This window comes from Canis lupus, chromosome 26 (genome assembly GCF_003254725.2).
Source record: "Canis lupus dingo isolate Sandy chromosome 26, ASM325472v2, whole genome shotgun sequence".
NCBI classification, from domain to species: Eukaryota; Metazoa; Chordata; class Mammalia; order Carnivora; family Canidae; genus Canis; species Canis lupus.
In genome coordinates this window covers 15,626,970-15,641,219 of record NC_064268.1, presented here as the reverse complement: position 1 = coordinate 15,641,219, position 14,250 = coordinate 15,626,970, and the positions used below count along the sequence as shown (strand labels likewise).

At 48.4% G+C, this 14,250-nt stretch overlaps 1 protein-coding gene and 1 long non-coding RNA gene across 3 annotated transcripts in view; one reads left to right on the top strand and one right to left on the bottom strand.

The window, feature by feature from the left end:
• The window catches only part of LOC112676644 (uncharacterized), a 40,381-nt gene extending 29,817 nt beyond the window's left edge, over positions 1–10,564 (top strand). Inside the window, exons 3-4 of one of the 2 annotated variants that reach the window (XR_003146644.3) lie at positions 8,358–8,505; positions 10,370–10,564. This is a non-coding gene — a long non-coding RNA (uncharacterized LOC112676644). Of the gene's footprint in view, positions 1–8,357; positions 8,510–10,369 lie in introns of both variants that reach the window. The other variant, XR_007406097.1, reaches the window with a different exon arrangement.
• SRRM4 (serine/arginine repetitive matrix 4) overlaps positions 1–14,250 on the bottom strand; it is a 153,346-nt gene that overhangs the window by 28,088 nt on the left and 111,008 nt on the right. Inside the window, exons 3-7 of the mRNA XM_025474134.3 lie at positions 12,305–12,391; positions 10,321–10,392; positions 7,418–7,444; positions 5,578–5,628; positions 2,118–2,216 (exon numbers count right to left, since the gene is read on the bottom strand). Of these exons, the coding sequence (XP_025329919.1) occupies positions 2,118–2,216; positions 5,578–5,628; positions 7,418–7,444; positions 10,321–10,392; positions 12,305–12,391 (336 nt within the window). The remainder of the gene's footprint in view (positions 1–2,117; positions 2,217–5,577; positions 5,629–7,417; positions 7,445–10,320; positions 10,393–12,304; positions 12,392–14,250) is intronic.

Here is a 14,250-nt window from a genome sequence, read left to right as displayed (position 1 = left end):
TGAAGATGCAACACAAACAAGGCAGGTGGTTCCCATTTTACAGATGAGGCAGCTGAGGCTCAGAGTTGTTTGGGGACCCACCTGAAGTCACAAAGCTTTGCAAAGTGGCAGAAGTAGGACTGGGGTAGGGTTTTCTGAGCCAGGAGGAACTGAGCCTCTCAGTGTGGAATGTCCCTCTGTGCTCTGGGACCTCCGGATCATTTCAACTGGGTGTGCGTGCCCCCAGGGCCAGCTCTCAGTTGCTTTGATGCCTGCTGGAGTGTCCCTCCGGCCCATCAGGCACTGGAGAGCTCAGGCAGCAGCACCACCAGAAAAGGTGACCGTGGAAGAGGACTAAGGCTGTGGTCTGCAGAGGTAGGCACTTCCCGAAGAGGTAAGATAGACTGCGAGCACCAAGCTCTCCGCACCATCCTCTGACCTAGGCCAGCAGGGCTTAGCTGCTGAAAGCGATTTGGCCCCCGGCTGGAGGTGAAGGGCTCCGGCTGAGTCACCTGGACCTGAGTCTCTGTCCCAACACTGTCAGTCACCATGACCTTGCTCAGATAGACATCTTTGCTCACCAAGATGCAGTTTTGTCAGCTGTACCGCATCAGTAATGCAATGGAGCTCAGTGAGCCAATGCCCTCCAGACAGAGGCCACCAGGAGCTTGGTGGCTGAATAAGCGTGTTCACTGCTCGCTGCGGTGGTGGGGAGCACACTCCGCAGGAAGTGGAGAATGTCCCTGTACAAGAGTGTCAGAAAGAGCCTATCATGGGCAGGTGGCTGGTGCCCCACTTTAAGGAGCATGGAAGGCACTGGGGCTTTGTCCAGGATTGGATGCTGTCCTTAAGTGGGGGTGATACTCTGATTATGATACTCTTCATAAATCTTGGAGCCTAGACCAAGGCTAAAGCCCCAACTGGTAAAGAAAGAGCAGTCTCCCGTGTGAGCCAGGATAGAGAGATGCTGGGTCACTTTTGTGTTTTGTTCCTATTCCATTTCGGCTCTGACCTGACTACAGAGGGATCTTCCTCTTGTCTTTATCACTCAGGGTCGCAGAGCCACCTTGCTTGATGTCAACACTCTTTACATTTGCCGGTGTTCAGTGGGCACACCAAGGTGTCCCAGTGATAGCAGCCCACACCTCAGGGGCTATTTTTCTCTTCCTCCAACGCTTCTCACGCTGGGCTCCACATTTGCATTGCGGGGGGGGGGGGGAAGATTTAAAAATCTCGCTGCCCCAGCCCCGCCTCATCCCAACTAGATCAGGACACCTAGAGGGTGGGATCCAGGAATTGGTATTTTAAAATTTTTTCCAAGGTGACAGCAGAGTGCAGCCAAAGTGGAGGAGCCCTGGTCTGGTTCATGGTGTTAATGGGATGATGTAGAGAGGAAATGTATTTGAAACTCTAGTCCCGAGTAGGACTTAGACCAATATTCCCCCTCCCCCTCCTTCTGCTTCTTCCTCCAGACTTTGATTTAACTGGGATGCTGTGGGACCAGGGCAGTGACGTTTTTAAATCTCCTTGGGTGACACTAATGCATAGCCCCAAATTAAGAAACTTAAGTCCAAATTAAGTGTGTGGGAAGCACGTACTAAAGGACAAAGCAGCTTCTGGCATCCAGAAGCTGGCCTGGATGTGTCCACTGGATGTCAGCGGTTTCAAACATCAGCATTAACACACCCCCATGCTTCGTTCTTCTCCCCTGTGGGAGCCCTACTTCCCCTTCTCAGGCTGGGATGGCCAGTGTGTCAGCACAGAGAGGGTCCAGGTTAGGAGTCACCTGACTTGGAAGGGCCTCAGAACAAGGTACTTTGTGCTGTGTGGCCTTTCCCAGGTTGCTCAGCTTCTCTGTGCATAGAGCAAGCCTGAGAGAGAAGGCCAAGTCCAGAGCCAGCCTCCCCAGCTCCATCCTAGCTCTGTCACTCAGTAGCTAAGCGAGTGACAGGTTCTTATCCTCTCTGTGCCTCAGTGTCCTCCTCTTAAAAATGGGGAAGAGAAACAGTAACTACTTCATAGGGTAGTAGAGGGGGTCATTTTCTCTACAGGGAGGTGTTGATGGTGCCAGGCAGGGGCTGTCCCCTTGGGCAGTAGCTGGGTGGGTGGGGGGGAACTCCCTGGGGAGAAGCGGTTACCTGCTCTCACAGCTTGAGGAGCGGGACTCCGAGCTCTGGGACCTCGAGGGATAATGGTGATGACGGTGGCGGTGAGATTTTCGGGGCCGGCTTCGTGATCTTGGGGATAGGGGGTGACAGGGAGCGAGTCAGAGGGAGGAATGAAGGGAAGAGAGAGGGGGGAGGGGAGAAGGAGAGGGAGAAGAGGGGAGAGAGGAAGAGAGAGATTTTGATCTTGTGACACATGTCATCCTCTGTACCCAAGTCACTGTCCCTCCAAAGTTAGGCATTTCCTCCTGCCCCCCCCACTCCTGCCCCCCCCCCCACTCCTGCATCACCACAGCTTTTTGCCTGGGCGTTTGGGGGTCTCCAACCAGCTGTGTTGAACACAAGTGAGTGGCAAGGGTTCCTCTGGAGGAGCCAGCGTGGGTGACTCAGACTCCCAGCCTGCCGAGGCAGCCCTGAGGCAGCCCACATCTGGACAGGAGTGTCACCTCCACTCATCACCTCTCTCCCACTTAAGGCAGGAGTCTCAGTCTCGTCAGCTACCATCATGTGTGAATCAGTCAGGCAAGAGCTAAAGAAAGAAGTGGCTGTGCTTCCAGAATATTGGTGTGGTAGTGGATCTTCTAATTTTTCAAGTGAATGGAGAAACACAGATTTTTATGTAAAATATCTCTATTTAAAATGGAAGCTCATTTTTAAAAAAGACACTGTTTTGGGGGCAAGGAAAAACACATTTGCAGAGTAAATTAGGCCTTTGGGCTGCCAATTTATAACCTCAGACCTGGAAAATTAAGTCCAGATTCTTCACGTGGAGTCAAAAGCCTATTTTCAGGGTTACAAACATCACTGACAACAAAAATTATAACAACGATTAACAACCACCACGACCACGAATAAGAATATTATTACAGGTTGCATCAGTTCCTCCTGAATGATAATAAGGGCTCAGAAGTACTAGCAGCAGAGGCAGTGGTCACTGAGGATGTACAAGGAATGTCAATAGTCTGGGCCAAGGCAGGAAGCCAGTGGGAGTTAGAGAGGGCTCTATCGGGAGGCAGCCTGGTTATCCCCAACAAAGGACTCAGCTCTTGTTAATGTGACAATCAGACCATATTCCTTCCCTGCTTTAAATCTTTTTATTGCCCTCATGTCAAGTCCACACTCTGATCTTGAGCCCCAAGGATCTTGAGGAGTCAGCCCCTGCAAAGCTCTCTAGCTTCCTTGGGTGACATCGCCTGCCCTGGCTGGGCAGACTCGAGCTAGTCCCAACTCCTGTATTCTGGCTCACTTATGTCTCAGTTCACGATGTCCTCGCGATGGTGATGATGACAGGTAGCCCGCACCCCAGCGCATACCGCCTGCCAGGCACCACAGTCTATATGTTTTCCTTAAATGGACCCATCTCTTCCTCACAGCAACCTATGAAATAGGTTCTTTTTTTTTTTTTTCCCAGATGAAGAAACCACTTGCCTAACCTGCAGGCTGGAACAGTTAACTCCATCCTTAGCCTCAATCTAGATACTTCCTCCTGTGGGACGCCCCTGCTCACCACCAAGCCTTCTCGCCGTGACCTGCCCCGTGTCTGGCTCCTGTGTTTTGCTGGGAACCCTGAGGCTGGAGACATTGGCTAATTTCTGTCCTTGGGCCTAGCCCGGGGCCTGCCATGGTTTAGATCCTTACTAAGGGATGCTGAATCCAAGGAGGCTGGGTCTCTCCAGTGGTCGCTTGTTTAGAAGCAGCCCTGGCCATGGGCCTGGGCAAGAAGAGCCATCTTTTATCTTAGTGGTGTCTTGTTTTCTTGCTTTTCCCTCTCCTGACTCTCTATTTTTATTTTTATTTAAAAAAAATTTTTTTTAAGATTCTATTTATTCATGAGAGACACACACAGAGAGAGAAGCAGAGACACAGGCACAGGGAGAAGCGGGCTCCACGCAGGGAGCCGGACATGGGACTTGATCCCAGTTCTCCAGAATCACACCCTGGGCCGAAGGCGGCGCTAAACCGCTGAGCCACCCGGGCTGCCCTGACTCTTTTTTAAAAATCTTGTGTAACCTAGCAATTTCTGGACTCATCCAGCTCTTGGTACCAGGGAGGGTGGCCACCTTGCTGCCCTCAAGCGGGCAGTCCCTGCCTCAGTGATGATCCCCTCGTTGCTCCTGCCAGTGCTCTTAGAGTCGGAGTGCAACCCCTGGCTCTGTTTATACTGCAGCCCCACTGGGCAAGTGATGCCACAGCCTCTGAGAATAGGCACTCAGTCTTGTCTGCGCTTAGCATGAATGCAAACTCAATACATGTGACCGATGATTGCCTTTTGACTTGAATTGAGCAAGCCTGATGATCCGGAAGTTGTTTCCTCAGCTCTACTGCTTCCTTCTGGAGCATTCCCTAGGCCCCCTGTGGGAATGGCTCAAATGTCCTCCTTTGCACTGACCTTGGATGAAGTGACCCTTTGGGCAGCAAAGCAGGGTGCCCCGCCTCTGCATCCCTCCCTCCTCTCTTCCCTCCCCAACAGCCAACTGCCTTTCATCCTATTGCCTTTGATCCTCACTTTAGAAGCTCCTTGGCGGGAGATAAAATATTAGTTGATTGGAAAACACACACACTAAACATTTGCAGGGTATAAAGTAGGTGGGTTGTAACCACATTTACTTTTAATTTGTCTGGGAACGGAACTCCGCAGGCAGCACTAGCTGATTTGAATTTCTACTACCAGCCATAAACCGTGAACCAGCTGGGGCCCCGAGACCAGGGGTAGGAGCCTCACTGCTATCTCCATGATGTAAGCCCAGCAGCCAAGGCTCAGACTGACACACACACTCACACCTGTGCTCGCACGTGATCACGCCCCCATCACCACTCATGCACACATGGCCCACCTGTGTGCACAGGGAGACGCCACCCCGCACCCTCCACGTGCATGGTGCACACAGGTAAATAAGCAGTGCACACGCAGAGTGCAGAGAATTAGCACACGGAAGGAGACAGTGCACCTATTGGCACATTGTCTGCCTTCACGCTTGCATATAGGCAGGAGCACCCAGAATGCATTCGTGTGAACACAAATATATACCACACACACACTGACCCCACTGCATATGTTGGTACACACGGGCACACAAACGTTTGCAGGATGGAAAGATGTACAGAGATCTACAAACAGTGTGCACACTACACGTAGGTGTCCTTCATAAAGATGTATACACGGTGGCCGCCGGGCACACAGATGTGCAACATTCACTTTCATGCACACACAACACATGTACGCACACATCATATACACGCCCTTGTGCATATACCCAAACCCACAAGGGCAGTGCATCCCAGGCCCTGTCCTTTCCCTGCTCCTGTGCCTCTCACCCTCCTCACTGCCTCCGTCTCCCTGTTTATTTGGCAACTCCAACACTCCAGCTGTTATGAGGCCAGGTTCCCCTCCCTCCCCAAACTGGAGAGAATGTTCCAGGTGGTCTCTACTTACTGTTTTTTGTGCCTCTTCTCATCTCTCCTTTTGCTTTTTGGGCTTGAGGAGCTAAAGGAGAAATGGCCAATTAATTGACAGATGCAAAATTCCAGTTACAGATAAAAAGAAACGAGCGGCTAAAATGCTTAACACACAGTGACCACCAGATCCAGGCAGTTTGGGAACAGACGCGAATCACTTCCGAGACCAGAGCAGTCACTGCTGCTGACTTTGACCGGCAGGTTCAGCCACAGGCACAGACTCGAACACTGACCGAGAATGGGGTGCGGGGGGGGGGGGGGCATGACCAGCTGTGGTAGCTTAGTAAGAGCAATGGTGAATAAAGGGGATACCTGCCATTTTTGGAGGACTTAGTAGAGTGAACAGTCTGCTAAATCCTTTTTGTCAGCAGTCTTATTCTCCCTGCAACCCACGGGGAGAGGCATGTTTAACACGGACTTATTTTACAGATGTGGAAACAGCCTCAGCTAGGAGAAGAAGCTTGGCCAGGATCACACAGGGGAGCTGGGATGTGGCCCCAGACCGTGGACCCCCAGAGCCCATGCTCAACAGACTGATGTTCAATTAATTTATAAGAGAGAAGGATGGAATGTTCAGGGAGATACTCTGAAGCTTCACAAAGCTTGGCAGAGTCACAAACGTTCTGGGCATGGATATTTAAGTATCTGTATTTGTTTTTTAAGTCAGAGGGCTGGGGTATGCGTCCAATGGACCGTGATGAGTGGGAAGGTTCCCAGCATCCTCCAGTGGAGGCCCCAGGGGGTGAATGCTATTTGGTAGCTCAAGCCAGACTGGCTTTGGAGAGTCACCAAGAGGGCACGACTGGTCTAGGTCCTGGAGAAGGGGAAAAAACCTCATCCAACTCATCCAACTGAAATTGCACCTTGAGGTTAGAGCTGTGTGGTTTCTCTCCACGTTTGAGACTCAGCCTGGGCAGTGGAAGAGCCCAGGGCCTCGCTGAAAGATCCAGGTTCATGCCCCAGCTCTGCTGCCTACTTGCTGTGTGACATCAGGCAAGTTACCTGTCCTCTGGAAGACCCGGTTTCCTTGACCGTGGAGTGGGGCCATTGCTCAGGCTGCTGGGCTGAGGGGATGGATGACATTGGTAACCACTCTCTACCTGTTAACTGGATAAACAAAAGGACTTTGCACTCTGCCAACTGCTCTAGATGTGGATGTTACTTCAGACACCATGGTAGGGTGTCCTGGTCCTCTGTCGGACAGATCTGGGTTTGAATTTTGCCTGTGCCTCCTGACTGTGTGTGGACATGCCTGTCCCATCTCCTGCCTGAATCTCAGTTCCTTCATGTGTAAAATGGGAATAATAAACATATCCACTGTACTGGGTTATGATGGAGACCAGTAGAGACTAAACCCGCACACACAGGGCAGAGGCTTGGTGCAGGATCCAGTTTATAGCGACTACCCTGTCAGTGACAGCTCTCTTTGTGCTGACTTCGTGTCTCCAGTACAGTGGACTTGGCCTCTGTCGCTTGGCTACAATCTGGGGAGGCTCTGGCAGGCCGGTGGGGCTGATGTTTCCCTATATGCCCCAATCCAGGATTTCAGCCAGTGATTTCAACAAGTGGACCAGTGCAGTGAGATGTTCCAGGCAGGGGCATCGGTGGGGGCTGGTCAAGAAGCGACCATCTGCCCAGATGGAAACCAGCCCCAGGCTTTCATTTTGGAGGAAACTGAGGCCCAGGAAGATGAAGGGGGCGTGCCCAAGAGCACAGAGACAGAGACAGAGACAGAGAACTGACCCCAGAAGCTGCCTTGCTATGAAAGCAGGAAAGAGAGCAAGCAGCCAGAGGCAAAAAGGCGAAAAGATTCTTACCTGTGCCTTCTCTTCTTGGAGAATGACCTGATGAAAGGAACCAAAAGGAAGAGAGGCAGGGAGGGAGGCAAAGGGAGTGAGGAGGAAGGAAGACAGGGATGGAGGGAGGGAGGGAGGGAGGGAGGGAGGAAGAAAAGACAATAAATAGAGGTGAGCTGAGGCTCGTCTTCCTGGGACAAACGTCTTCCTGGGACAAACGTCTCGTGTATTTGTGATCATGCGGCAGGGGGTCAGGACACTGGCAAATCCTCCTCCTCTCACAGATTTCATAAGACCATTTTGAATTTCCAGTCAAAACATCCAGTGCTTCAAATCTCACCCTAAAGGGTTCATGTCTATCTCAGATGGGGGTGGGTGAGGGGACATACGAGCATCCTCTGCTTCCTCCTCGATCCCCATCTCACCTTCACCTTTCTCTCCCTAGTGGGGGATTCTTCATCACCATCTTCCTCCTCATCAAGGACAACCAGCTCCTGTACATGGAGCTCTTAATGGGTGCCAGGCTTTGTGCTAAGCATCTCTCACACACAGTCCCACTCAATCTTCACCCAAACCCTGCGAAGTTCTACTAATATCATTTTACAGACACTGAAGCTCAGAGAAGTTGGTTAAGCTGCCCAAGGTCACAAAGCTTCACCCTGCTCATTCTTCAGAGTTCCACTCAGATATCACCTTCTTGTAGCATTTTCTGATGCCATCAGGCTGGTCGGTGCCAACCCTCCACTCCTGTAAGCTTGGGTAAGCTTCTGAGCTTAGCCTTATAATACAGACCTCTGCACATTATAATTATGCATCTCCCAGATTAGAATGTGAGCAACTCCAGGCCAAGGGCTGGATCTTGGTCACTGACTGTTCTCAGGACCTAGATTCCTCATTCATGAAACATACTGGGTATTCAATAAATGTATGTGAAAAATGTTTTTTTTTTTTTTTTTTTTAGCCCTGAAGCCATGCTGATTGAGAGGAGAAACAGAAAAATCTCCAAGCATTCCCCTGCTCCTAAGCTCCTATTTCCAAAAAAGTCAACTATCATTAATCCAACATCTCAAGAGCTTGGAGAAGCTGGGCCAGAAGTAGGCTGGTGCTCGGTAGGTGCTTTGGAAAGGATCACCAACAGTATCTCCCTCTCCTAATCTCTCAGTGATGGGCCTCCTTCACTCCCCACCTCCCCTCCTGGGCTGGCTGTGGCTGGCAGAAAAAGCCTGCCTTCTGGCATGGTTTCTTTTTCATGAGTAGAAACCAATGAGTGAGAAGCCACTTGATTTCCAAGATCTGGATATGGAAAGGTCTCCCAAATTGGGACCGAATGGTCAGCGTAGGAAGGTGACAGGATGGCAGTCTCAGTCAGGGGCAGGGCATTGCCTCCACAGGAGACCTCATGTTGGGAAGGTTTTCTAACACCAAATTAACAACCTTTCACTTATTGGCTTGCCCACGTCTTGTGTTAAGTGAGACTCAGCATCAGTGGAGATGTCTGGGCAGGCAGTGGACATAGCTAGTGAAAAACCAAACTGGGCTGAGACCATTCTGGCCATGAGGGCTGAGACATGACCACACTCTTGGCTTGGGAAAAGCCACTTTGAGGCAAATTTGAACAAGGAATGAGAGGGGGGAGGAAAACCAAATGAACTCTAACCTTTTATTCTACTGTGCTTGTCTAATGGCACAAGTAACCCACTACTGATGCGGATAAGCAAAAAAGAGGATACACATCACTCTTTCCCACTCATCCACAGCCAAACACAGCAAATAACTTATACAGGGAGTTTCACACTCCCTGCCCCCAGGGGGTCAAGCGGGCTTCGTAAATGAGGGGGGCTCCGTGGGGCCTGTAGCAAAGCAGAGCACCTACGCTCTGTCTAAATGCACAGCAACCCCTGAGCCTAGTCAATGGCTTCCTGTGGGAAAATTGGTCCAATGAATACAGAGCTGCTGATTTTACAGAGGAACTGGAAAACTTGGGGTTTTTCATTGCACAATCTCCTGATTATAAAATGTTGAGTTGGCCCATGAACCACAGATTTGAGTCCTCTGGTGTACACTTTCAGTTATTCCCCCCTCCCCCCGTGCGTGCGTGCGTGTGTGTGTGTGTCTGGGTGTGCATGCATGGAGTGGGCACCTTTTGGAATGTGTGTCCAGCTCACAAAGTCCCTTAACTACCATCCGTAAGGGTGGACAATCCCAGAAGCCATGTTTTACACAGTCCCGTCCTCTAGGATGGGTGGGACCAACCAGAGAGGCCTTTCCTTGGGAATTTGGAATGAGAAACATGACAGAGGGCTTCAGTGTCTTCTTGTGGCGGGGCTGGCCACACGGGGGGGATGGGAGCAGGGTGCGACCCTGTCTCCCCAGGTAGAATAGGAACTGTGTATCTTGCTTGGGGTGCCACGTTTTCCACTCCTTGGTTCTAGATCCTCACGAGGCCTGGCTGGTCCCCAAGGCATTCCTGTCTCCTTATTATCAAACAAACCCCCTTTTGCTCAGAGTTAGTGTTAGTGGGCCCTGGGTCCTTGCAACTAGAGTTCCAAGTTGTATGTATGTATGTATGTATGTATGTATTTATTTATTTATTTAAATTTAATTTAAATTCAATTTGCCAACATACTGTATAACACCCAGGGCTCATCTCATCGTGCTCCCTCCTCAGTGCCCATCACCTGGCTACCCCATCCTCCACCCCTCTCCCTTTCTGCAACCCTTTGTTTCCCAGAGTCAGGAGTCTCTCATGGTTTGTCTTCTGTGAGTCCCAAGTTATACAAGAAAAAGGAAATAATAACACATAGATGAATATTTTATGTAAGTGAAATGAGAAGCTTCCCAGTGAACTTTTGGGGCCACCTACTCTCATCCCAACCCCCAGCACCCCCGGGGCATCCCTGGTTGTCAAGGCGAAAGGACAATACCTGTGTCGCTTATGCTTTTTGGAGCCTTTCTTCTTCTTTTTCTTGACAGGCGATGGACTATATGATGGGGACCTGCCAGGGAAGGAGACATCTTCAGAGGGAGCTCCTTAAGAACTAGGATTGGCTTCAGAGACCCTTCTCCAGCCCCCACACATTGTCTCACACACACGGATAATACCAATACTGATATTATCAGTACTTGCATTTACTTATTTGATATAATCAGATTCGCATTTGCTTTCAACATCACCGTGTATTTTATATGCATTCCCTCACTCCGTCTTTCCTAACTGTGTCTTAGGCAGGTACGACTGCTACCTTCCTTTTACAGACAAGGAAAGTGAGGTTCAGAGAGGTAAAGCAACTTGCCCAAAGACACACTGCTAGGAAGTGGATAAGCTGGGATTCAAATGGAAGCCTCACTGATGGCAGGGGCCTTGTTCTCAATCCTTTTATCATCCCCTGGTTAGGCCAAATATTTTGTGTCTCTCGTTCTCCCTCCAGCTATACCCCTCCTCTCAGATACTTTAGTCTCTCCTCTTTCCTTACCCTGGCTCCCTGCTAAGATTGAGCCCCGGGAGGAGACCTCCTCAGGCTGTAGTTAGCATGGATGGTGCTATCAGAGGTTCCCAAAGAAACAGAGCACCCAGGACCATGATTATGACTATGACTATGACTAAAGACTGAGGTTCAAGCGACTCGAGTTCCAATCTTGACTATACCCCTAACTCATGAAGTTACCTTGGGCATGTCACCGCTTTCTCTGGGTCTCTTATGTCCCCGGTGACAAAATACCAATATCAAAAGATTGATACAGAGAAGGAGGTCAACAGGGGCCTCTCAGAGAGCAGGCTGGGTGCAAGACAATAGGGAGCGGTGGGGACCGTGGTGAACCAGAGACCATTGGCCTCTCAGATCAGCCGAAGCTCTCATGTGGAAATGCAGCCCCAAGCTTCTGGAACACCTGCCTTTTAAATAGAAGTCACCAGCAAAACACATCTTCATGTGAAATCCCCTGGTTTTTGAATGTTGGCCACCAATTAAAATGACAAAAGAACACCTTGTGGTCAAACAGAAAAAATCCACAGGCGAAACTAGGGCTGAGAACCACCTGACTATTAGGGAACCACAGCACCTGTCCTCAAACAAGTGCCCAGTGGACATTTATTGAATGAACAATTGAATTAGTGAAGCCTGACTTCCTTCTTCCAAATGTTTTGCCCACCCCTTAAATCAGGGACCTCAAGCCCCTTGCCCCAATTCCTACTGTCACCCTACAACATAGGGTCTGCATTCACATTCCCTTCTGGGTCTTCTTTGGGGCTGTCCTCTTAGAACTAGGCTAAAGGGGTGTGGAGGCGGCAAGAAGCTGGAAAAGCAGTTGTTGGGGCCCGAGTCCGCCAGACACTGCTCTCTGCTGCCCCCTGCAGGTTTATCCAAACACTGCCTCCGAGCTTCCCCGTGATCTTCAACCCACCCCTCTGGGTCTGGAACACTGGACGTGATTTTAGTCTAGTGAGCGGCAGGCAGCCTAGAAGAAAATCTGGAAATACCTTTAAATTAAAAAAAAAAAAAAGAAAAGAAATAGTACATAGGGAAAAATCCACGGGGTACTGCCCACACAGTAAGTTTTCAAACAAACAAACAAACAAACAAACAAACAAACAAAAAATCAGTATTCGTGGTCATGATTATGCTGATCCACTGGTCACTTAAGATGTACCAGACACTTGTGACAGCGCCTTCCACATCCATTTTTCTCCGTCTGATTCTCAGCGAACGCTGGCGATAAAATAGTATCACTATTTTATACAAGTGGAAACAGGCACAGAGAGGTGAAGTGTTTTGCTTAAGGTCACACAGCCTAAGAGGCAGAGAGAGGACTCAAACCCAGGGGGAGTCACTGTTTGACTCTGAAGCCCACTTGACCCTATTTTGTCCTTTGCTCCATCTTCAAGCTTTCATCTCCCCTCAGGACGCTTACCTCCTTCTCTTCTTCCGGGTAGATTTCTTCTTTTTCTTCTTCCCCCTGGAGGAAGGTGGTGGCGTCAAGTCTTTGTCTCGGGAGGCACTGTGGGGAACACAGAGTTGGGTATTAGATGACCCAGGATGTCCCCTCACCCCCAACCCGGGCTGTTGCAGCCAGGAAGAAGGACTCCATTCTTTGGAGGAAGAAGGACCCATGGCGAATGCCTAATCACCCCCTCATGGCTGATTCAGTCCTATTTCAGATTAAGTGCTTCAAATAAGGAGTTAATGCCAACCTAATGAGACAGAGGCTCTATCGTTACCCATACACCAATTGATTATTTAAAACAGAGTTATAGAGGTTAACTGCTCCTTAATAGATTTATTATTGAATTTGCAAATAGCTCACCTTGGTAAATAAATCACTTTTTAAATAATTAATCGGCAGTTCAGCCCCCCTCTTTCCCCAATACTTCATGTCCATAGTTCCTGCTGGAAATTTAATAGGAGGAGGAAGTTATGTTAAGTAGCAGCTGATTATTAAAAGTATATTTGCCGAGGTCTAATGTAATGAGATACATATCTTATATCGCTTCACAGAACCTCAAAAACCTCTGCTCTTCAGGAATAATTATTTCCCATTCAATTAAATTCAAATGCTCGGGCTGCAGTTAAATGAAGTCAACTTATCTCCTTCTATAATTGGGGCAGGCTCCAGGGATTTTTTAAAACACTATCCCATGGCAAAAAGAGATGGGTTTGGGATGAAAAACTGCTTGGGAATTGAAACATGCCCACCCAGTTGAACTTGACTGAGAAAATGTAATATTAATAAGAATACTATTGTCATTATCAGCGATAACACCACCACAGCTAATTCGCTTATGATGTGCCAAGCATTTTCCATTCTTTTATACTCACAAAAACACTTTGAGGGTGGTATGATTCTTAGGGTCTAATTTTACAGGTGGTGAAGAACATAACAGGTATGGAATCATGAATTGGCTTGTGCATGGGTGCATGGTTAGGAAGCAACTGAGCCGAGATTTGAGTCAAGGCCTCTGTGATTCCCATCCTTTTTATTTATTTATTTATTTATTTATTTATTTATTTATTTATTTACTTATTGTGATTTCCATCCTGAGAGCTTTCCCACATAACCAACTGCCTTCTTAAAGTTGTTTATGTAGACATTCTTCTGGAAATCACCTGGTTTTTTAGAGACCATCATGAAATGCTGCCATATTGAATTCCATTCTAAGAATCTGGATCATTATGGTTGGTGGAAAAAATGCCCAAGTGACTAGACTATATGTGAAGGTCTTTGCATTGCCAAAGGGTAGAAGTCATATAGCTATATGTAGAACATTTTTAAGAGAGTCACTTTAAGCAATTTAAAATAAAATACCACAGGGATTAAGTACCTAGCTACTCAACTACACTTATATGTTATAAAGCACAAAGCATGATACACATATCCAGGAAGTAAACAGGCTGCTTGTGTAAATGTGGTAGACCATTTCCAGATTTTTCCGGCAACAAGTTCTTGACACAGAGTAAAAGCTTAATAAATATTTGTTGGGTGACCAAATGAGAGATGAATGGATGAAATAATTTAGCCTCTTGTTAAATTATCTTGTTTTATATAAACACTTCCCAGGGTAACTGTTGCCAGGAATTTGAGAGGAAAACAAAACACTCAGGGGAAAAAAAAAAAACCTTAAAACTGTGTCTTATAAAATAGAGACAGATCTCATTGTTTCAAACAATTATTCTTACTTCTTTCAGGAACCCCAGGGTTTCAGGGAAGCAGATTTGGAAACCACTGTCTTCCACTCACATGTGAGTGATGGAGTAAGATGGAGAAAGACCTTGAATTTGGATAGATTTGAGGTCTGTGAGAAGGGGGAAAATCAATCCCTTCAACAAATCCCAAATGCCTTTATCTAGGTAGGTCTCCAG